Genomic DNA, 22,397 nt, shown 5'->3' with positions numbered 1-22,397 from the left:
CACGCTATTTTTATGCTGTGAATATTTATTTGTTCTACCCAACCACCCAATTTTTTCCCCCACAAAATTAATTCCAACTAAATTAACCACTTTGGATTTCTTTGAATTTCTTACATTGCTAGTGTAATAATATAAAGACAATATTTCATGCACTCAAGAGGTGAGCTTATTACACAACTTTGAATGGTCAATATGTCAGCTGGTAAATTAATACAAACATATACTCCAAAGAACTATTGTAGCAGTGATATACTAAATATGCAAAGACATCTTAAAACAAAGTTACACTTTCTATAATAGTGTTGTAACTATGCACACTGCTGAACGGTAACAAAGTACACGGCTTAGCTATTGTTTGTATACATTCTAGCATTTGTGAATCATAAAAAGCTACCAGGTAGTTTACCAAAGAAAATGATGATGGGGGTTTCACTATAGATCCCTAGCTACTGTAATCTGCTTAATCTGAAAAATCTGTCAATTAAAGTCAAACCATTAGATTCAAATTAGCATCTGCTTTTAACATCTCATAGACATTAGATGAATAATTGTATCAGAATTCATTGGCAGCATCCTGAATTACTGATGTTGGTTTTTTTTTTATCTAAGCTTGGAAAAGAATTCATTCAAATACAATTTGCACTGCATGCAGGGAAGGGTTGCTTGTGCAGGAATTACTTACACAGACAATTATGGCCACATTTTTGCTTTGCAAACAAACTGACATATGCACAAAATACTGACATTTGTTCCTTACTGTTGTGTGGTGATTGGAATTGAAAGTTTGAAACAAATCTAAGAGAACAAACTTACCTTTTCTTTTGCTGGTTCTCATGCTCTCCTGCCTCAGCCTCTCTCTGAAGATAGAGTGATCTGGGACTGGGCAGGGATCTAGAACCGTAAGGTGTGGACAAGCCTTGTTGTGATCTTCCCTCCAAATACTGCTGACTAGGTAACACAGGTTTAGGAAGAAACACTTCTTTGTTTGGCCTATCCTTGCTTCCCCTTGCCCTCGACTGTTGATTCAGTGCCGTGTTTTCTGGTTTGTTTGGATTCTGTGACAGTATGGGGGACATTTTTCTCTGTTTGCCTGATGCTGTCTCACTGTAAGCTTGTTTTTCAGTGGAGGCCTGAGTTGGCTGTCGACTAACATTGCTTTCTATTGGATGAGAATTGACACTAAATTGCACATCTTGTGCTGGTTTAGGTTGTAAAGCTTCCGGTGTTTTGCCTAATAAAGTTGTGAGGTATTCTTGACCTATCAAATTTTGGTTTATAGGACCATTGTTTTCTATGACTTTTGTACGTCTTTTCACATGGCTACTGTGCATTGTAGTCCGAGATCGCTCTACCCTTAATCCATGCATGGGGTTAGAGTTGGAATTTTCAATAAAAGTACCAGATTTGTGTAATTTTTTGTCTTCCTTATCTTTTTCATCGTTCCCCTGAATTGAGACATAGGACACTGACAAAGGAAACATTTTATTGACATGAGAAAGACGTTCAGGTTTAGTGGAGGGATTTCTTGGAATAGATTGATGCTGAGTTTCTCGGAAATGAACATTGTGAACGGGCGCAGATTTTGTTGGAACTCTGTCAGCATTATTGTGTTGTGAATCACTTGTTCTTGAATAGTCTTTCTGTAAAACAATTTAGAAAATGTTTGATTTACAACGAGAGTTTAGGCTGTAAGCAATTCAATACATATCAATATATAGATAAAATGGTCTCCATAAAACAGAAATAAAGGAAGCAATTTACTAAGAATAAGGATTTACTTGGTGAAAGTCATCGTCTAAATAAGTATTACAATTCAAATATCATGATATTTCAAATTCCTATAAATGTGAATATAATTTACAAGTACTAAAAATTCAGTGGAAATTCAAATTTGATCATAGTGAAACTAATGATTAATGGAAGTGAAGACATTCACTGGTGATCATCTCGTGAATTGACATTGTTAAAGTATTAAAAACACTTCTCATGCTTCTGCTGTTTGCATGCAGTGAGTTGATACAAACCATTATTTGAATTAGTTGATGAAACAGTGTCCACGGTATAGGATTAAGAAGTAAAGAAAACGATACACCTGTATCAATTATACATGACATTAGACTTCATTATTGATGATCGTGTAAATCATTCATAAGATTAGGTCATAATTACACTTCCAAAAACTGGTTATATTTTCAAATATGGAATACCATCTCCCATGTTTAGGAATTGATAGTAAGATTCTGGAGACTCACTTGCTCAGTTTCACGATTTTCTTTACTTTCTTTTTCTGGGATCGTTGAGGTACAGCTACTACCTGATTAAGAGAACAAACACGTGAATTTCAAACAATTCACTTCAGCTCTTGGGTTATTGCAGAACACACTGTCAACCAATACAAGAGTGGATAGAAATCAACCTTGCTGAAAGGCAACATATGTGGGGAAATTAAACTCTAGATCATAAGCAAACCTGGTTAATTGTTCAAGCACTCCACAACACAGAACAAATAATTGCTTACACAAGTGCTTCATGCCCTACCTAACCTATCTTCAGAGACAGTTAAACAAGAATCACAATATTGTTGACTCTATCTATAATTGTTTATGATGTTCAGAGTTAGTTTATCTATGATTGGCAATGTTTTTCTATATAACCTATCATAAAAATCATTTATAAGTGATTAATTAATTAATTCAAACAACACTTTATTCAAATATATTAACACTGGGCTGGGAACAGGCAGTGCTTATGAATTCTGTAGATTCCTCAATTTATGTAAGGAATTAATTATCATATAAATTTTGCAAGAAGCACCACTTGCGAAATAATTTACCCGCTTTTATTATTATAAAGCTGAAATGCATGCGCATCTATTCTTTTGAACTCTCATCAAGATAATTTGTTTCTAGTAAAATTTGAGCAAAAAACACATAAACTTAAATGACCTAAGATTAAATTTTACAGTCTACATATTAAGTATATCAAAATAACTCTCTGATATTGGGGTATTAAAAAAATCTCTAAAGTTGAGATAACATGCATGAACTTTTCTCATCAAACATTAGTGTGACCACAACACAAGAGGTATGAGCGTTGCCGTGAATACCTGATACTGGTCGTGTTGCCAAGGTAACTTGGTCTGCAGGGGTTTTACTTCTCAGGTTTCCAGGAGTTAAGGAACGATGCTTTAGGGATAAGAAACAAAAATATATCATTCACTTATGGAAATTTTCTCTACATACTAAGACTGCAATATGTCCCATAGATAATCTGAACAATTATCATGAAAGCAATTACCAGATATGGAATATACAAGTTACATGTACGTCCAATCAGCAACACTTAAATAACCTGGTTACAACACTAAGTATCTGGCTCCCTGACCATAAACTTACATATCATTACTTTAAGTCAAATTTTCAAATTGATCTTATTCATGAAATATTGATATTTTTAAGTCGATGAAATCTAATTTGAGATATTATTTTGAATTTAGATTCAAAATGATAATAAAGTATCCATGTGATTTCAACAAAGCAGGGCCAGGGGTATCTACATATTGTTATTTTTCTATTCTTGGTTTAAGGTAGTGGAGCCGGGCTTACTTTGCCACTGGCTGCCTGGCGTTTGGATTCCACTGTGGACGCCGCCTTTTTCTTCTTGCTGACAGTAGTTGAGACATTGGAGACCTCTCCCATGCTGTCCCTCCTGGACGGGGCCTGGTAAAGGGGTGGGCGACTAGAGTCATCTGAAAAATTTATTGAATTAATAATACTTCACAACACTGTGCATGTACTTGACTTAACAGAAACCATGAGTAGAAATCTGTGGAACTACGTATCAAATTCTCTATTTATCTATTAACATTAAACATACATCCACTCTGATTGCTCTAGGTATTAAATACAATATAAATTGGTTATTTTGACATACATTCATCTTTAGCTGTTCGCCTTTTGGTAGCTTTGCTATCAAATTTCCCTTCACTTGTCAATGCTACAATCTACAATACAATCAATCAAGCATGATAGTCTAACATTCTTCAAATTCAACCTCAGATGAGTTAATTTTAATGTTATATAGATGTACTGTAGAACAGAGAATGAAGGTCAGATCTTTGATATTATGATACAGAAAATTTCAACTGAAGGTGCAAATCACACAGAAGAATCTAAACAATATCTTACAATATAAAACATGTAATACAGAAGGCACTACTAGCATAAACCCTTTCTACTTAAAGAACAATGTCACATTGATGACCTTGACATCACACCTTCTATTTGTGATTATGGAGAAAATGCAAGAGTTTTAGTTACATTTCTAAAAAGAATGCTTACCACGAATGAGTATTCCGTATCAGGGGTCAATCTCCGGACTGTGTAACTAAGGTCAGTTCCGGAGTAGATGATTTTGCCATTCATTAGAACATCATATCTTGTGATCCTCCCCAGAGGCACCTCAGGGGGTTCCCATGTAATGTGTAACTCATTTCTACCAAGAACTTGAACATGAGGCTTTGAAGGGGCATGTGCACCTTAAAAAATATACATGTATAATAAAAAAAAGAAAAGAAGGGAAAATGAATTTATAAGATAAAATTACAGAAGGATGGTAGGGGCATAATTTCTAATGCAACCGTTTTGTAATCTGCATTTTGATTGGTTAATGCACTATTGAAACATTTCATGATGTATTTTATCAAAACACCAATGGAATAAGAGGCAGAAATCTATTAAATCACCGACAGTTTCTGGTACAACTGCATTAACATTCTCAAATCTGAAGATAGAGGCTAGTTCTCAAACATGGAGAAAAGTTTCTATTCGGATTCAAACGCAGCATGAAAAGCTTATCAGCATCTAGATCTCTTGACTATTAGTGCACATATCTAATGGGTATTCAAATAAGGAACATATTTATGATTTAGGAATCAGGGACAGATAACTCTGGGAATATAAGGGTGTTTGCAGTGTATTAGGTCTTGTTAAGCAGTATCATCATATTTTAACAGTATTTTTTCCCATTTATGAAAATGCTACCTATTTCTGAGGTAGTCCCCACAACATAAGATTTCTCTCCTTTTCCTCTACTGGTAGCTGCACACACCTATCAATGAAACATATTCATTTCAGTATTGTAACTAGTCAATTTCCCATGTAGGAGAAGGACATTGTTTAACAATTATTTTACATGAAGTAAAGCATGTATTAATCTCCAACAAAATGATACATGTGGTTTCAAACACAGTTTCTGTTTCAGTTAATTTGCTTTCTCTTCACTTGAAATATTTGTTTCGACATCTTTGACCATATTAAAGCTGTGCAGAATATGTACATGTATACAAGATGTGCAATACCTCTACTTGATAGGATGTATTTGCGGTTAGTCCAGTTAATATTGAAGTCAGCTCCTGAGTATGATCTATCACTTTATCATCTACAAACAAGTAAATGAAATCACAGAAATGTCAGTTTATTAGATTTAACAGATATCTTGATTAGTACAGGTAATAAATCAGTAGATCTACAGTTGAAAAAAAGATTATAGGTAACTTGGAGCTTAGTTCATAATATTTAACTTCAGTCTTAATGGAGACAAGAACAATAGCTTTCATACCTAAAAAAATGTAGTATCCTTTGAGAGTCCCATTTAATTGTTCTGGAGGGTCCCAACCTATTTTTAGCTGTGTTATTGTACAGCCTAACACACGTAAATTGATCGGTGCAGTCGGAACTAAAGAAAAGAAATCAGTTCTATCATTTCATATAAATCACATCACAAATTTTATAAAAATAAAAAACTTTAATGATATGTATACAATTTTATCAATATCAGTTTCTAAACATGATTTCATTGTTGACTTTTACAGCTAAGCACACTCAATTAATCTATTGGTCCTCATTTCATAAGTGAGAAACTTTCATGGATTTATCCACAGTTAACCAAAGTTTTGTCCCTTGGCTGACATCTTTCAGTGAAAACCGACTCTGTCTTAGTCTAACTTTCCCAGGCTCTCACTCTCAAGACTTTGAATGAGCGAGTCTCAGGAGCAAGAGTGTGGGGAAAGCAGGAGTAGACAAACTCTGTGTTTTTACATGAGTGTGGGGAAAGCAAGAGAAGACTAACTCTGTGTTTTTACATAAGAGTGTGGGGAAAGCAAGAGTAGACTAACTCTGTGTTTTTACATAAGAGTGTGGGGAAAGCAAGACTAACTCTGCGTTTTTACATAAGAGTGTGGGGAAAGCAAGAGTAGACTAACTCTGTGTTTTTACATAAGAGTGCGGGGAAAGCAAGACTAACTCTGCGTTTTTACATAAGAGTGTGGGGAAAGCAAGACTAACTCTGCGTTTTTACATAAGAGTGTGGGGAAAGCAAGACTAACTCTGTGTTTTTACATAAGAGTGCGGGGAAAGCAGGACTAACTCTGTGTTTTTACATAAGAGTGTGGGGAAAGCAGGAGTAGACTAACTCTGTGTTTTTACATAAGAGTGTGGGGAAAGCAGGACTAACTCTGCGTTTTTACATAAGAGTGTGGGGAAAGCAGGACTAACTCTGTGTTTTTACATAAGAGTGTGGGGAAAGCAAGACTAACTCTGCGTTTTTACGTAAGAGTGCGGGGAAAGCAGGACTAACTCTGTGTTTTTACATAAGAGTGTGGGGAAAGCAGGACTAACTCTGTGTTTTTACATAAGAGTGTGGGGAAAGCAGGACTAACTCTGTGTTTTTATATAAGAGTGTGGGGAAAGCAGGACTAACTCTGTGTTTTTACATAAGAGTGCGGGGAAAGCAGGACTAACTCTGTGTTTTTACATAAGAGTGTGGGGAAAGCAGGACTAACTCTGCGTTTTTACATAAGAGTGCGGGGAAAGCAGGACTAACTCTGTGTTTTTACATAAGAGTGTGGGGAAAGCAGGACTAACTCTGCGTTTTTACATAAGAGTGTGGGGAAAGCAGGAGTAGACTAACTCTGCGTTTTTACATAAGAGTGTGGGGAAAGCAGGACTAACTCTGCGTTTTTACATAAGAGTGTGGGGAAAGCAAGACTAACTCTGTGTTTCTCTATAAATGTGCTAACAACTACCTCACCTGATCTTCCTTCAGGAATTTATGATCAAATATGAAACAGTCCAACCCATCTATGGACTGCCCTAGTTTGGGGCAATGCAGCAAGCAAAGGCTACCTAATTCTTAAACAAATTACCAAGGATACTGACCAAAAACCTAAGAAAGCCAATATGAAAAACCTTGCTGTTTTACTGCAACATGGGGGCAAAGGGACATAACTTTGGTTAACAGATAATATATGTCTATTCATCTCTGTAGTGGTCTGTGTAGTCAAGCATTTTCTACAGTCTCTTTTGTAACTGCAGATTTGTAGTTCTCTGGGGGAAAATCGGGACAGACCTCTGGTCAGTTCTGCAGCTACTTCTTCCAGTCCCTAACTACCTTTATCAGGATTACAATGACATTCCATGTGGTCATAAACAACCTTCTGTTACCTTCACCCTCACCTTTTGATGGTGGTGGTGTGGGGCGTAATGAGGCTTTAAGAGATATCACTTACCATTTTCCTCAGTGACAATCGTTACAGGGTCACTGAATGGGCTTTCATCACCCTCTGTGAAAGCTCTGAGTTTGTAGGTGTATTGTGAACATGGTTGAAGTCCAAAAATCTGGCAAGTTAAGTCTTTACCAGTGTAAACACATTTGTTGGCTGAACCTTAAAAAAAACCCCAAAGATCAGGATAGAAGTTTTCATAAATGTTTAAATGAAATGTCAGTATTTAAAAAAACAAACAAATTTCTGGCCCAAATAAAACTTAAAAATTCTAGAGCTTTAAAGAAAGACTAAATCTTTTATTTCATAAAACATGTCTAGTGCAGTTTTACATAATTTCTAATAATCTAGGTCATTTTCATAAAATTCAAAATACAACTTTACATCAATATCTTTGCACAAATCATGCATAATTAAACACGAATGTCAATTTTGATGGCCATATAATGCTCTTATACAGTTCTTTGTTATCAATTACATGTACGTTTAAATATTCCCCCCTTCCTCAAGAATCAAGTTTTTTAAAGGATCCATGTATAACCACTGTGTAAAATCAATAATGTAATAAAGAGTGCTACCTGTAATTCTAATGACTTCAAACGGTAATAAATTCAATTGTGATATCATACATCCTATATTATACATTATTTACACTTGTCTGTATTATCCCTTATAGAAGTCTATACACATAGTGTATTGCTCTGCAATTCAACTGTGACATCATAATCAAGTGTTAATTGTTGACATTTTTTAAAAACAAGAACACGCAATGCTCACACTGCAAAATACGCTCGTCCAATATATTCAGAAATGTAGTAGTAATCAAAGGAAAGATTTAACATCCAAATCAACCAGTAAGTCTGATATCAAAACGTATGGATAAAAAATTAAATATTTGTTCTATTGATAAACATCAAATTATAGAAAGATTTCTCTTTAATGAAGTACAACTTTAGAGGTAACATCATTACATTTCAAAATATACTTGGCACCAACACCAAGTTTAATTATCCTAGCCTAATTAGTATTGTTTTTCCTACATGATTACCTATGAAAGTTTGACCTTGAGAAATAACAATCATCTTCCTCTCACCATGGGGAACCTGTGTACCAGGGTTGTTTACCCTAGCTTTATTGATACTCTTTTTATCCTTCCCACAAGATGCTGGTGGATGAACAGACAAACACACAGTACAACACCATTGTACATCCTGTCTATGATGGTTGAATATGTGTATTAAGTTTGAATATCCTAGCCTTCTTAGTACTGTTTCTGTCTTGTTTTGTGCCTGTTAAATCACCCATGTAACTTTGACTTTGATGAACAATGGGCTTCAATTATCATTGAAAACATGTGTATCAAATCTGATGATACTAGCCTATCAACTGACATGCAGAGAGAGAGACAGATGCATATTTATGATGTTTGAATATGTGTCTCTGATTTGATTATCCTAGCTTTACTAGTATTGTTTTTATCTTGTTTGGTGCCTATAAAATTACCCTGCCCTGTAAGTTTGACATTTGACCTTGAAAAATATTAGTCTTCTTCCTCTAATCATGGGGAACAGGTAGATGTACAAAGTTTGATGATCCTAACCTTGTAAGTACAGTAACATCTAAACCACAAGGTGCTGACAGACATACTGATACAATGCACCATACCATAGACACCGCCCATTTAAGACGGGCGTACAAAAATGGCATTTCCTGCACTGAGAAAAAATGTTCCATTTCAGTCACGAATGCATATCAGTAAAACACACTTATAATGAACATGCTTATCACAAATTCATGCTTATTGCAAAGTGATATTTAGTCCTTTATGAGAGGAAAACAACGAAAATCTTATTGAATATAACAAAGTTTGGTTATGATGAAATGTTTTTTGCTGGCCCTGGAGGTTCACTATTTCTGTGTTTTACTGTATACAAAATAAGTTATCATTTTTAAACATTTATACAATATAGATACAGTTTGTATGTGATCAAATCTATCATAAAGCATGATAGACTTTCTCGGATTTGATCATAGGATCAACTGTATCAATATCTTATAAACATTTAAAAATTCAATATAAAAACCTACCATCAAAAAGCTGATATCTAACAGTAAATCCACTTTTAGTTGGGACTTCTTCCCATGATGCTTTCATGGAATTGTGTCCAAGCACTGAAAAATGAATGCATTGCATTTAACTGATGCAATTTGATGCATAACAAAGCGAATGCAATGATGTAAAATTTTATAGAGCTTTTATGGAGGAAACTGTGTTAATTCTTTCAGGATTCTTACCCTCAATGGTTGGTGGGGAAGGTCTGTCTAACCTCTTAAGAATTTCCAATGTAATGCTTGCCTCCTCCTTTAAATCACTGTTCATGTTTGGACCTTTATCTACAGCCTGTGAGATTGGGGAAAAAACACCTTAGCACATAATAAATGATCAAGAGTGAGTCCTCTAATGGTACTTCACTGCTTTAATTTACACATGTTTTACCACAGTTCAGAATGAATCAATTTAAAGTGGTCTCGTTGAATTGTTGAGTTGCAGTACATGAACATATATATAGATTATACAGTAGATCTTGAGTGCATTGTAAGCTAAGGATCACCTGTAAGGCTGGTAGGACTTGAGGGTGGTCTCTCAGTCTAAGACATCCTCTAGGCTGACTAGCCAAGGTTCTCAGTGTCCTAATGACAAAAGAACAGACAACTGTTGGTAAGGATCTGCGGTTTTTGCATTTAGGAACAGACTGTGATGAAAACTTTGAACAAAATAGGGGCCAGATATTGTGCAAATTTGATAGAGGCCTCCAAAAAATCAAAATACCAATATAGTCATCGTAAAGTTGATTTACACCATAATATGCAAAATATAAAAAATGTTCCTCTTATCCCATATACGATAAATCAAAATTAGTTCAAAGATGATACCTCAATTTGAAGAGGAGATTACATACAAAAATAGTTACAAAAAAAAGAATAAACACTTACATTGCAGCAAACCACCCAGTCTCGCTGTCTTCCGCACTCAGGAGTTCCGAGAGTGTGCGTAATATGTTATCTGAGTGAATATTCTTTAAGAGTCTTGCATGACCCTCTGCATTTGTTGCTAGGCAACTGAGGGCAAAACAAGCATTTTTACTAGCACCTGTATCATCACAACTCAACATCTTTGCAAGGGAAGACAACTGAAAAAAAAATGCAAAGGTGAAAGGACATTTTAGACTACACGGTACCCTTTACCAAAAACAGCATACCTATGTAAATTGTAAATTTGAAATATCTAATCAACACTGAGTTTTCTCAATTTTTAATAAAAGAATAGAAGTTGCATGAAGCTGAAATCACATGTGGTTTTTGCTTTTACTTTAAATTGTATCCCTTATATCTCTAAAACAAAAAAAATGAAAGAAATCTAGGAGATGAATTCGGGAGACAAAAAAAAAAGATCACAGAAAAATACATAAATAGACAGAATATTCTTCACATACCATTCTCTCAGAATCCGACAACATTAATAATCTCTTTCTGCCAACTTCCATGTCACAGAGACGACCTATTGCAAAAGCAGCATTCATTCCACGACCTATATAATGTCAAGAATATTGGTTATACTTTAGAGGGTTTTTTCCCTGACTTTGTAGTACATGTAATATTTCATGCTCAGAAGTTTGCACCTAATTTCATGGGTTATAATAATCTTATTTTGATCATAGTTCCTTTGTAGTGCTGCAAACCAACTTTTATTTACATGCAAGAAATTTTCAAGAGGTTCATGAGAACCTCATCATTGCAAATATTTCTTGCCATGAAACAGTCCTTTAATGTCACTTGTATGTTTAAGGCAATCTTGGTTGCAAAAATTAGTCGCAGCAAACCAATTCATCACTGGTAAATCCTGAAATAAAGTCAGTGCAAATAAAAGTTGGTTTACACTAAAACATCATCTAGTATTAAGATTGATTTTGCTTTGTTCACATATTCAGGGGTTGAATTTTTTTCCGGGACTTGAGGAGCCAATTTTTGCCAAGTCCCATGGGGAAATATCAAAGTCCAGGTTGAATTTAGAAATGTGTGATTGTTTTTATATTACACCATCAAATGGCTAAATAAAAACAAGTATTTAAAAATTTTCAATCTTTTTATTTGAATTGCCATCTTGGCGATCTATATCAACGGGTCGCATGCAATAAAGCAAAAAATATAGAGTTATGAACTTTAACCTGTTAAGATCTTTTATTTTGAAATGCAGTCATTTTTATTTTCGTTCATCTATTAGTTGTGTATACAATAATAGGCAAGTCCCTCTGACTTCCAGCCTTTTTTAATTGCCGAGTCCAAATAAGGAATTTGCTAGTCCCGGACTTCGTGCTTGAAGAATTTCTAACCCTTACATACTGTGTTTACCTGCTTCATCAACACCAAGAGACTGGACTAATTTGGAAAGAATGTGTTGTGAATGTTCATGCTGCAGTACTGCAATGCAGCCATTTTCTGATATGGCTAATCTGAAATGAAAGAAAAATCAAAGATATATAAATTTACATGTATCACAGAACTTTCTCTCTCTCTCTCTCTCTTGCTATCTCTCTCAATAAATGAGCATCATTAGATAAAATCTGTACCTGGCAAGAACTAAAGCAGCATTGCTGGCCGTCCAAAGATTTTCAGCTTGTAAGAGTGTGGTGATGTGATTCAATGTTTCACTTAAACATGGATTAGCAAGCATCCACTCTCTACCATCATAACTCTCAGCCTTAAATACAAAATGCAAAAAAATGTTTCTTTTGTGTTAAAAAGAATCCTATTACGTTACAGTTTATATAACCTTTAATAACAGATGCCTCTTTATAGTACACGTATTGTGATCAGGACTAGGTTGTGATGAGGTTAAATTACTATTAACATGTCTCGTGTGTATAATTTCAAGTTATACACTTGACTACTGATAATTAAAACTGCCACATTTACTTATTTTCTTCCTGTACTATGTTTAGTTTTTCTATGTGTAGAACTGATGATCAATTATGCACCTTTCCTACTCACCAGAGTTCCCATAGTTCCCGCTGCATTCATCACACTTTCTGAGTCATCGAAAGTCAGCATACGTGTAAGGTCAGCGAGGATTTTCCTCTCTCCCTGCTGACTTTTGGCCAACCCCAGAATCCTGTAACATCCCATATCTGTTTCTGCCACAGTGCCGATGATGTATGCTGCATTCCCTGCCACCCTAATCAACCATGAAAACCATTAATAGGGAATCTTATTTATCATCTAATGTAAGGTAAATTAAGTAGTCTTTATTACTCACACAGAGTTTTCAAAGTCTGTATTTGAAATTTACTTCAACAAATAAGCCCAATAAATATTATTAATTTAGATTAATTAGTAGATTATAACAGAAACAAACATACATGTCTCTGCTAAGGATTGAACCTGGGACCTTCGGCACGACAGCCCAGAGCTGTTAATCAATGTTAAAAGGGTAAACCCACTAACCAGAGCTAGCAGGAAGGTCACATATCTTAACACTGCCATAGTGTCCCCCTCCAGAGACAGAAGTGTCCCTATTATCTTGGAGTGCCCGTGGGACAAAGTTCTGGGGGGCATTCACCTTCATCCACCAGAGGTTACCTGGGTCCCATCTTTGCTAGCCAAGGGTTTGCAATCCGCTCCACTTCTCTACGACAAAGAGTTGTAGAGAAGCAGAGCAGATCGTAAACCTTTGGCTAGCGAAGATGCCTAGACACAACAATTAATCCAGTGTTCTATTATTGATCAAGCTAAAGAGTTTATAACCTACTAATCTAAGAAGGCCATGTATCTAACATTACCACAAGATTATGCTGTTTCTGTCTTCATTATACATGTGTACACAGATCTGGCTCTGGGGCCAATAAAGCTTCACTCTTGAGTTTTCATCTCAGTCTCACTTTTTAATGTGTTTCCTTACATTATAAAAGTTAGTGAGACTAAAGCTAGCTTAGATCAAAAGTTACTTCGTTCTAAGTTCTAAGGCTCTGAAGCTATAAGTTTAAGATTCAAAAACTTTATTTGATACATAAATATCTGTTAAGGTCCCATTCTGTATAAAATATCATGGTGTAAAAACAGAAATATGTTTAAACCTATACTGTCATACATCTGCACATTTCTGTATATACAACAAAATAATTATGCAATACCAGTATCTGTTGCATGTGTAATATGAAATAATACTGTTCCTATATCCACAATAATACCAATGTGCAACATAAAACATATGAACAAACGCATCAGGTGCCCCTTAAATTTTTCGACATACATGTATTAAAATATGCATTATACATATTTCTACCTTGGGTTATCACTGCCGAGAAGTCTGACAAGTCCATAGAGAAAATCTTCAGCACCAGAATGACCTAGAAATTTATGTACCGTTCGCTCCTTGTCTCCATGCAAGTCATCAACAAGCATTTCTAGCGCCACATGAGCTTTTTTGTCCGTGCTCATGAGCAACGAAAAGTAATCATCGTTTTGCCAGTTGCAGCTCATTGTGAATGGCTAACCGGCTTAAAATCTATGCTATGTTGGCATATTTTGATAATTTATGGCTGTAACATAAAAAATATTAAAACTACATGCACCAATCCACACATTCTGCGTCTGTCGTGGTCCTCCATGTTGGTTCGTTACCAACTACAACAACACAGATCCCGCGAGACCATGCGAGAAGTGACTAAAGCGGCAAAATACAAGCTACAAAAGATTTTCAATTTCACGTCCCGTCGATATGATTATATCCCTTCCGCAGCAGTTCTAACGTACTAACAAACTTGGGAAATATTAAGAAATAGGATCGGCTTTTCAGTATTATAATGATATTTAAGGTGGCTACATCCTCATGTGACATCAAAGGATTTTGAAAAAATCTTCATTCAATCAAACTTTGTGCATGTAGAAATATATCTTTTGGAGGAATTTCATTCATCGGGTACAATAAAAAAAAAATCTGGTAAACCATTTAGTACTAAAAAAGTTAATATTTTCTTTGAATAATCAATTATCATCAATATAGTCCTATCGTACAGTCTGATTAAAATCAGACCATAACAGGGCCGTAAATTAACCTTCAATTTGGAGGAGGCAGGAAATTAGGCGGGGATCTGGGGGCCGCCCAGGCCCCCAGACGCTGAGCACATTTTGTGCACACTGAACACGTTTCGTGCAAAATCCTTGATTCTAGGGCCTTCTAAGATGTTACTTGACTAACTCATTCTAAAAGAAAGATTTGGAATGCTTTTTAAGGGAGGTATCATGTTCTTAGTTATTGGAAACAACATAAATTCTAATGAACTTTAAATTTTAATTTTTTTGGGCTCAAAAGTTGGAGGAGGCAGCTGCCTCCTCCGCCTCCATGTAATTTACGGCCCTGCATAATCATATCTTTGAATTCATTGTGAATATATTGTCAATCTCTACCCAGAGTTATCGTTCCTTACACTCACATATAGGAACGACAACTCCGCATCTGGTCAATCCTCAGGTGACTTATCAATATCAATGGTTGAAAGTGGAAAAACTGTTTTGATTTTCACCCAATATAGTTAAATCTAATTAATAACCAAAGAAAATATGTATGTTGCCACATTTTTAAAGATGCCAGATATACAAAAACAAAATAGTTTTAATGTTAACATCAGAAAATCACACATGTTCGTCATACAAAATAATTAAAATAAATAAAGACTAGTTGAAATGACAAATTTTAAATGTCAACAGTTTAAAAAAAACTGCTATATGTATGAATTATAATTGTGGATAATGGGGAAATCATGTATAATAGGCATGCGATGGAAGAAATACCAGCATAGGAGTAAATTGCCCTTGAAAACAATTTTTTAAATTATAAATAACTAATTATCTATGGAAAATATAAACTTTTTTTAGTATCAATAGTTTGCCAGATTATTTATTTTATGCAGTGAATAAAATTCATTATAAAGATATATGTCTATCATGCACAAAGTTTAATTAAATAACGATTTTTGCAAAAACCTATGACATCACACGAGGATCAATTCAACCTTAAATACCAATATTAATGTCTTCTCGGTAATTTCGTTGATTTAGGATTAAAATATATTTTTCAGTATCTTCATTTAGAATTTAATTGTGATTTAAACTGATTTGAAAATTCAGTTAATAATAGTGTTATATCAATAAATCCATAAGCAAAAAGTCACAGGCTGGATATTCATTGCCAATCATGTTTTTAAATTGGATATACAGCGTGCACATTATATTTAGTATTAATTTTGTATACCAGTGTTTCACATTTTCAGTATAAATCCCCCGTCTTTTTAATTTTTTAAGCAGTTAATTAAATATACTGGACAAAGAGCGTTACATAATCCTGTGTTGTTGGAACTTTGTACGACTTACCTACTTCCCAAAAGTTGAGTATAAAAACCGTACCAAGAGGTACTTTACGGAATTTTTTGCATTACATCGAAATTTATAATCATATCAAAATTGATTTCATTAATCTCAATCAATGTTTATGATAGTCGAATTCTTTATGCTAACGGTTGTATATATGCACAAGAATACTGTAAACGATAACAATACTTAGATAGTACAATATATCCAAATTTACAAGTTAACAACAGTATAACAACAGTATTATTATAAATATTTACCAATTTGAAGGTTTTTCATCGTTATATTTATGTTTTAAGTATTCAATATTTCATATTCATCTAACTATCAAACAGGTTGCGGTCTACATGTTTGTAGCTTTGCTTCGCTTACGGATATTAGCAGCACCGTAGTGAATGCGCAACCCAGACCGATGGCGGGAGAAATGTATATGATGTTGGGAGCGTGATACCAATTTGAAAATAGAAAGAAGAATACGAAATATCTTGTCATCAATACTGACCTTATATAACTGTAAGTATGGAAATGAATATTATATATATGGAAATTAATTCTGATGGGATTTTAAAGTTCAAGTAAATAGTGTTAACATGATGACGAATCCGCCTACAAGCGCGACTTCTGATTAAGGTAGAGAATATGTTTGATAAAATCGATTACGTGCAGTATAAGAAGAATGAAAAAAGTGTTCATTTCATTACAATTAAATATACTTTTTTGGTCTAATTAGCTAGAAATTAGGAAACTGAAAGTTGACCTATATTTTCACGGCCCGAAGATTTTTTTCGGTCCTACGTAGGTCCGACCCCATACCAGTCCGACCCTTTTCAAAACATTGGAAAGAGTTAGGGCCAAGTGCATTTCAGTTGTGTTGTTGTTATTTTATTATTAGAGAAATTTATTAAGTGATCAGGATTGCAAATTAACTAGCTGTGGGTGAAAGTATTGCCCAGACTTGGGAGCTTCAAATCCACCCCTTCAATTAACAAGGCATTTTTTTTTTTTTATTGGGGTCTCTTGTAAACCATGTGATCTCACAGTAGAGCACTATATTGAGGCAATGACTATCACTTCATTTTATTGAGTTACCTTTAATGAGTCAATTAGAAAGGTAATTGCAGGATAAATCATATACTGTTATTCTGTGTAAATAAATAGATATATTTCTTTAAAACGTTTAGACTGAAGACTGAATAATCCCTTGGGGATCCAGGTTGGAATAGGTCCTCAGTACCCCTTGGTTGTTGTAAGAGGCGACTAAATGGGGCAGTCCTTTGGATGAGACCGCAAAAACCGAGGCCATGTGTCACAGTAGGTGTGGCACGATAAAGATCCCTCTCTGCTCAAAGGCTGTAAGCGCCAAGCTGCTTATTCCTAAATTTTGCAGCTCTTCACTGGCAATGTTGACGTCTCCATACGATTGAAAAATTCTCAAGAGGGATGTTAGACAATATACAATAAATCAAGACTGAATAGTATCTCGGGGATCAACATCAACCGAACTCAATACACACTTGCCCAGTCTAGTGATTATTTCAGAAGAAAATGTGTTTATCTTAATTGTTTGATAATATTATAAAATGAAGTCTTGACTCTGTATTTTTTGTTTTCTTTACAGAATAATAGATTTTTTTATTAACAAAAGCCCCTTATTAATAGGTCATACCTTATTTTATGATATCAAGTCATTATGAATCAATACATTATCTGACATACTACTTATTTCAGGGCTTAATATCCTTGTATGTTGGTGCAGTAAACAAACCCCATTCACAATTGAAAATTTATGGATTTCTTCTTTTTTTTCTTTTTTCTTTTTTTTTTACAAATTCTGATTGAAAATTTTCCTAATTACAAGCTCACAAGCATAGCATAAATGGTATCTGCATGTGTTGTTATGTAAGATCTGCAACATCTTGAAAATTAGCAGTCAATATGAAAGTAGATATTTTTTACAGACAAATGGTCTGGTGAAATACAAATTTTACTAAGCCAAACAAGTTTTTACCAGACTGAGCTTTTTTGTATCAAATTAAATTTATGGAATATCAAGCAACTGCAACATATTCAAAAATTGTATCAAATAAAATTTGAAGAATTATGTAGTGTATAATGTGATTTATTACACGGAAGTAACATAATTTAGAGCTGAGCGGTGCACCGAAAATTTCAGTTGAATTCAATTACAAATTCCAGGCCAGGTCTAATACAATTTTAAGCTACTGGTCTAGTCCTTTTTAAAGTTAGATTGAGTCCTGCCCCCTTTTTCAATTTTTTAAGCACCCTGGGTGCTCAATAGGATGAATACGGTACACATAATCATAGATTCATGAAGTTGAATTATAGTACTCATTAGGATACTGCCACTTTCATGATTATAACAATATCTGGATAGGTATTCCAAGAATATATTTTTTTTTTTTTTTACATACATTGAAATAAGTTTCTAAATGTGAAGTTGGGGGTGTTGTTGTTAATATATATGTACATACTCAAAGATTAGGGAGAAATGAAAATTATGAATATATCATTGAACTGAAGAGTGTTGCTGTATTATATTACAGACAAAATAAACAGACTGATGGCAAAAACAAGAGGGTCTTATCAGGAGGACTCAAACGGTAATACTGATTCTCCAACACTTAGTAACAGCAATGATATAGTGAATGTAAGCCCTCCGCAAGTCATGCCAAAGCTCTCCCCCAAAGTGTTCAACAAAGAAGACAGCAGTCCCATCCAAAACATCCCTCATTCCACAACAGGATGTCCATCGCTATTGGTGGAGGCAAGTACTTATGAAGAAAGTTTCAGCAGCTTTCTGAACAAGACTATGACAACATCAGAATATTTTGATTCCTCCGAAAATGCCAATTTTACTAGGTGCAAAAGAACAGACTCCAAGTTTCTTGAAAATAATAATATCAAGTTTTGCAAGGAGAATATACCTTTTCAAGACATTATGAAAGATTCTCCACATCGTAGAAACAAATTGCTCGGCATGCCTCATTCAAAGTCTACAGCATTATCTAGAAGGGAAGACATGGTTGTGGTGAAAAAGTCAAAGAAAACAAACTTTGTGAGAAGTTCAGAAACTCAGAGTAGAAGAGAGCAGGCCAATCTCCCCACGGCAGTAGCGAGTGTGTCTACCACCAACTGTACACCGAGGGAAATTCAGCAAACGTTGACAGTTGAACAAGGAAGCCTAAGTGCTAACACTGAAGAGCTCTACGCTGCTCCAAAGAGAAGGAAGCAAGGCAGACCTGTTGGAAGCAAGAACCAACAGTTCAAATACACAAAATCAAGACAGTCAAAACGAGGAAGAGTAGAGCACCAGCAAGTCAGGGTTTCAGAGACTGAAGCAGAAGACTCGCGCTACAGCTTCACTATAGGACAAGATGTCCTAGCAAGATGGAATGATGGCCTTTTCTACTTAGGATCTGTACAGAAAGTAGGTCATAAATTTATTCTTGGACCAAGCAATTAGGGACTTCCTAATGACTTTGTCATTTTTGCATTTTGTTGAATAAGAAGTTGTAGAGGGTTGTGTCTTTAGGCCCTCTGTAAGATTGTGTTCATATTTAGCTTACAAATTGTTTTGTTTTGTTGGTTGTTTTTTTTTTTTCAGATTGAGAAAAATAAGTCCAGGTGTTTTGTTAGGTTTGAGGACCATTCCGAGTATTGGATATTGTTTAAAGATCTGCAAAAAGGTAGTTTTAAAAAAAAAAACATTGTGCCCTTTTTTCAAAATGTAATAACAAGAGAAAGTAAGTTTGGCAGATTATTCAGAAATTGAAATTCTTTTCTGTTTTGTAGGTGCCAAAGATGATGAAATTAGTTGCTGCGTGTGCCAAACAGACCAATCTGAGGAGCCAAATGAGATTGTCTTGTGTGACAATTGTGGTTTAGGTAAAAGCAAATTTAAAAATGGGCATGGGGACACTTTTCAATAATTAAAAGAACTATTTGCACAGTGGATGATATATAATTTGTAGAATATCAATGTCTCCTAATATTCATCACCTCATGAGTAGTCGGAGATGATGTTAATTAACTAACTATTATGAAATAAACAATGGGAATCTTTCATCCTTTGTATTCAAACTACAAGAAGCCTCTGCATCAAAATGTGGAAGATACTGGTCCTTAAGATCAGCGAGGAAACAACATAGTGATTACTGAAGATTTTTGTAGGGTATCACCAAGCTTGTCATAACCCCAACATTAGTGATGATGTCCTGGCCCCAGATGTTGAATGGTGCTGTAGACTTTGCATATTTGCTGCAGCAGTAAAGGTAATGAACAGAGATTATAAATGATTTTCATATTTGCAGGGTTGAATTTGATGCCACACATGACTCTACCTCTCTGTTGTGATAATTAGAATTGTCGGTATAGTTTTGAGCCATGTATCAGCTGGTTTGTAAAAGTGTATTTTGAACTTCCTCTTTTTACTTTATTAGCTCGAGCTCAAGTGAGGTTTTCTGATCAAAAACTTCCGTTCCCGTCGTTGTGGTAAACTTTTCACATTTTCATCCTATTCTCCAGAACCATTTGGTCAATTTCAATCAAACTTTGCAGAAATCATCCTTGGGTGAAGGGGATTCAAGTTTGTTCAAAAGAGAGGCAACATCCTTCTCCAAGGACATAATAGTGAAATAGTGGAAATACACTGGCAAATTTTTAAATCCTCTCGAGAACCAGCAGGCTAATTTCAATCAAACTTGGTACAAATCATACTTGGGGGGAAGGGGATTCAAGTGTCTTCAAATGAAAGTCCATGTCCCATTCAAATGCGAGATAATCACAAAAATATGGTGGGGTCATTTAAAAATTCAACAAGAACCATTGGGCTACTAGAAAAGTTGAATTTTTTATGAAAGCTTCCTGATATAGTGCAAATTCAAGTTTGTTAAAAACCATGGCCCCCGGAGGTAGGGTGGGGTCACAATAGGGGATCAAAGTTAGCATGCAAATATTTGGGGGAAATCTTTATAAACATCTTATTCCCATGAACCACCGCACCAAAAAAGTTAAAATTTAAATGGCAGCTTCCTGACATACTGCGGATTCTCAAGTTTGATAAGATCACTGCCCCTGGGGTAGGTTGGGGCCACAATAGGAGATCAAAGATTTACATGCATATATAGGAAAAAATCATTTAAAATCTTCTTTTACTCGCCCTAGACAATTTGAAATTTAGATGGCAGCTTATGGACATAGTGCAGATTGAAGTTTGTTAAAATCGTGGCCCCAGGGGGTAGGGAGGGGCCACAATAGGGAATCAAAAGTTTTACATGGAAATATATAGGGAAAATCTTCCTCTCAAGAACGACTGTTTCAGAAACATTCAGATTCACATGTAAGCTTCCTGAGATAGTACAGATTCAAGCCCGTGGGGGTAGCGTGGGGCCACTATAGGGGATCAAAGTTTTACATAGGAAAATCTGCTCAAGAACCACGGGGTCAGAAAAAGTTAACATTACATTTAAGCTTCCTTACGTAGTGCATATTCAAGTTTGTTCAAACCATGACCACTGGGATAGGGTGGGGCAACAATAGGGGATCAAGGTTTTACATGCGAATAGATAGGGAAAATCTTTAGATATGAGCTGAGGTGAGCAATGTGGCCCATGGGCCTCTTGGTGTGACTTTATAGGTCAAGGTAGTGCTGTTGTAATACACTCACTTCTCTCATCTGTGACTATGTTATAGCAGGGTTCCAAATTACCGCTCGCCCACTCGCATTGGCGACTAAACTTTGCTTGTGGGCAACCAAAATTTTCGTTCTCGTCGCCCACTTGGCGACCGTAATTGTCCGATCAACATTTTTCTTTCCAACCGATCCGAGTCCTATTATAATTGAAGTTCAATTTCCGGTTGAGGTTTTGCCACTTGGCGAGATATGCATGATTCCTGGGGTATCAAGCCTTCAAAAATGTATTTAAACCAGAAGTTGAACACAAGGGTTACTTCAAACGAAAAGAAAGCGTCTGCTTTTAACCAAAGTGGAAAGAAGGGGGAAATAAGGCTCGATGACGGCAAAAAGGGGATGACGTGCTGTGTGTACAAAACATGACACGAAAGGTCCAGTCGTTGTGACAGCTTGCCCAAGTTATAAACTTGACAGCATCGTAAAGCCGAGAAATTTTGAAATAACATAGAAAGCCTGAAGAAACGTGTGTTAAAGTCAGACGCTGTGAAGATCATAAAGTTGCTAGGTTGACGAAATGAGAGAGGTATTTGAAAGAATTACGGAGAAGGAAACAGAATTTAAATATTGATATTTTAATTTTTTAAATAAATTGCAACGTGACCTGATGTTTCTTTTTTCTTGTAAAAAAAAACCCACCCATGTTATTCAATTTCATGATATGTGTGGGCTACTAAAATTTCATGTGGGCTAACATAATTT

The 22,397-nt window shown here is 35.3% G+C and overlaps 2 protein-coding genes across 9 annotated transcripts in view; one reads left to right on the top strand and one right to left on the bottom strand.

The window, feature by feature from the left end:
• The window catches only part of LOC125678626 (uncharacterized), a 29,590-nt gene extending 15,334 nt beyond the window's left edge, over nucleotides 1-14,256 (bottom strand). For 6 of the 7 annotated variants that reach the window (XM_048917213.2, XM_048917214.2, XM_048917215.2 and 3 more), the window contains exons 1-19: nucleotides 13,902-14,256; nucleotides 12,611-12,794; nucleotides 12,190-12,320; nucleotides 11,972-12,072; nucleotides 11,056-11,150; nucleotides 10,556-10,752; nucleotides 10,174-10,252; nucleotides 9,857-9,962; nucleotides 9,650-9,733; nucleotides 7,568-7,723; nucleotides 5,620-5,736; nucleotides 5,360-5,439; nucleotides 5,043-5,109; nucleotides 4,341-4,537; nucleotides 3,934-4,003; nucleotides 3,606-3,748; nucleotides 3,107-3,185; nucleotides 2,253-2,314; nucleotides 814-1,640 (exon numbers count right to left, since the gene is read on the bottom strand). In XM_048917213.2, coding sequence (XP_048773170.1) covers nucleotides 814-1,640; nucleotides 2,253-2,314; nucleotides 3,107-3,185; nucleotides 3,606-3,748; nucleotides 3,934-4,003; nucleotides 4,341-4,537; nucleotides 5,043-5,109; nucleotides 5,360-5,439; nucleotides 5,620-5,736; nucleotides 7,568-7,723; nucleotides 9,650-9,733; nucleotides 9,857-9,962; nucleotides 10,174-10,252; nucleotides 10,556-10,752; nucleotides 11,056-11,150; nucleotides 11,972-12,072; nucleotides 12,190-12,320; nucleotides 12,611-12,794; nucleotides 13,902-14,098 — 2,972 coding nt within the window. In that variant the 5' untranslated portion in view covers nucleotides 14,099-14,256. Of the gene's footprint in view, nucleotides 1-406; nucleotides 475-813; nucleotides 1,641-2,252; nucleotides 2,315-3,106; nucleotides 3,186-3,605; nucleotides 3,749-3,933; nucleotides 4,004-4,340; nucleotides 4,538-5,042; nucleotides 5,110-5,359; nucleotides 5,440-5,619; nucleotides 5,737-7,567; nucleotides 7,724-9,649; nucleotides 9,734-9,856; nucleotides 9,963-10,173; nucleotides 10,253-10,555; nucleotides 10,753-11,055; nucleotides 11,151-11,971; nucleotides 12,073-12,189; nucleotides 12,321-12,610; nucleotides 12,795-13,901 lie in introns of all 7 variants that reach the window. The other variant, XM_048917218.2, reaches the window with a different exon arrangement.
• Nucleotides 14,257-16,367: 2,111 nt separating this feature from the next.
• Nucleotides 16,368-22,397, top strand: part of LOC125681068 (metal-response element-binding transcription factor 2-like) — a 22,683-nt gene continuing 16,653 nt past the window's right edge. The window contains exons 1-5 of one of the 2 annotated variants that reach the window (XM_048920979.2): nucleotides 16,368-16,498; nucleotides 18,550-19,433; nucleotides 19,611-19,692; nucleotides 19,799-19,891; nucleotides 20,177-20,277. In XM_048920979.2, the coding sequence (XP_048776936.2) occupies nucleotides 18,567-19,433; nucleotides 19,611-19,692; nucleotides 19,799-19,891; nucleotides 20,177-20,277 (1,143 nt within the window). In that variant the 5' untranslated portion in view covers nucleotides 16,368-16,498; nucleotides 18,550-18,566. Of the gene's footprint in view, nucleotides 16,499-17,166; nucleotides 19,434-19,610; nucleotides 19,693-19,798; nucleotides 19,892-20,176; nucleotides 20,278-22,397 lie in introns of both variants that reach the window. The other variant, XM_056154024.1, reaches the window with a different exon arrangement.

The sequence above is a fragment of the Ostrea edulis genome, chromosome 2, assembly GCF_947568905.1.
Source record: "Ostrea edulis chromosome 2, xbOstEdul1.1, whole genome shotgun sequence".
In the NCBI taxonomy this organism is placed as follows: domain Eukaryota; kingdom Metazoa; phylum Mollusca; class Bivalvia; order Ostreida; family Ostreidae; genus Ostrea; species Ostrea edulis.
This window is presented reverse-complemented; position numbering and strand designations above follow the sequence as displayed.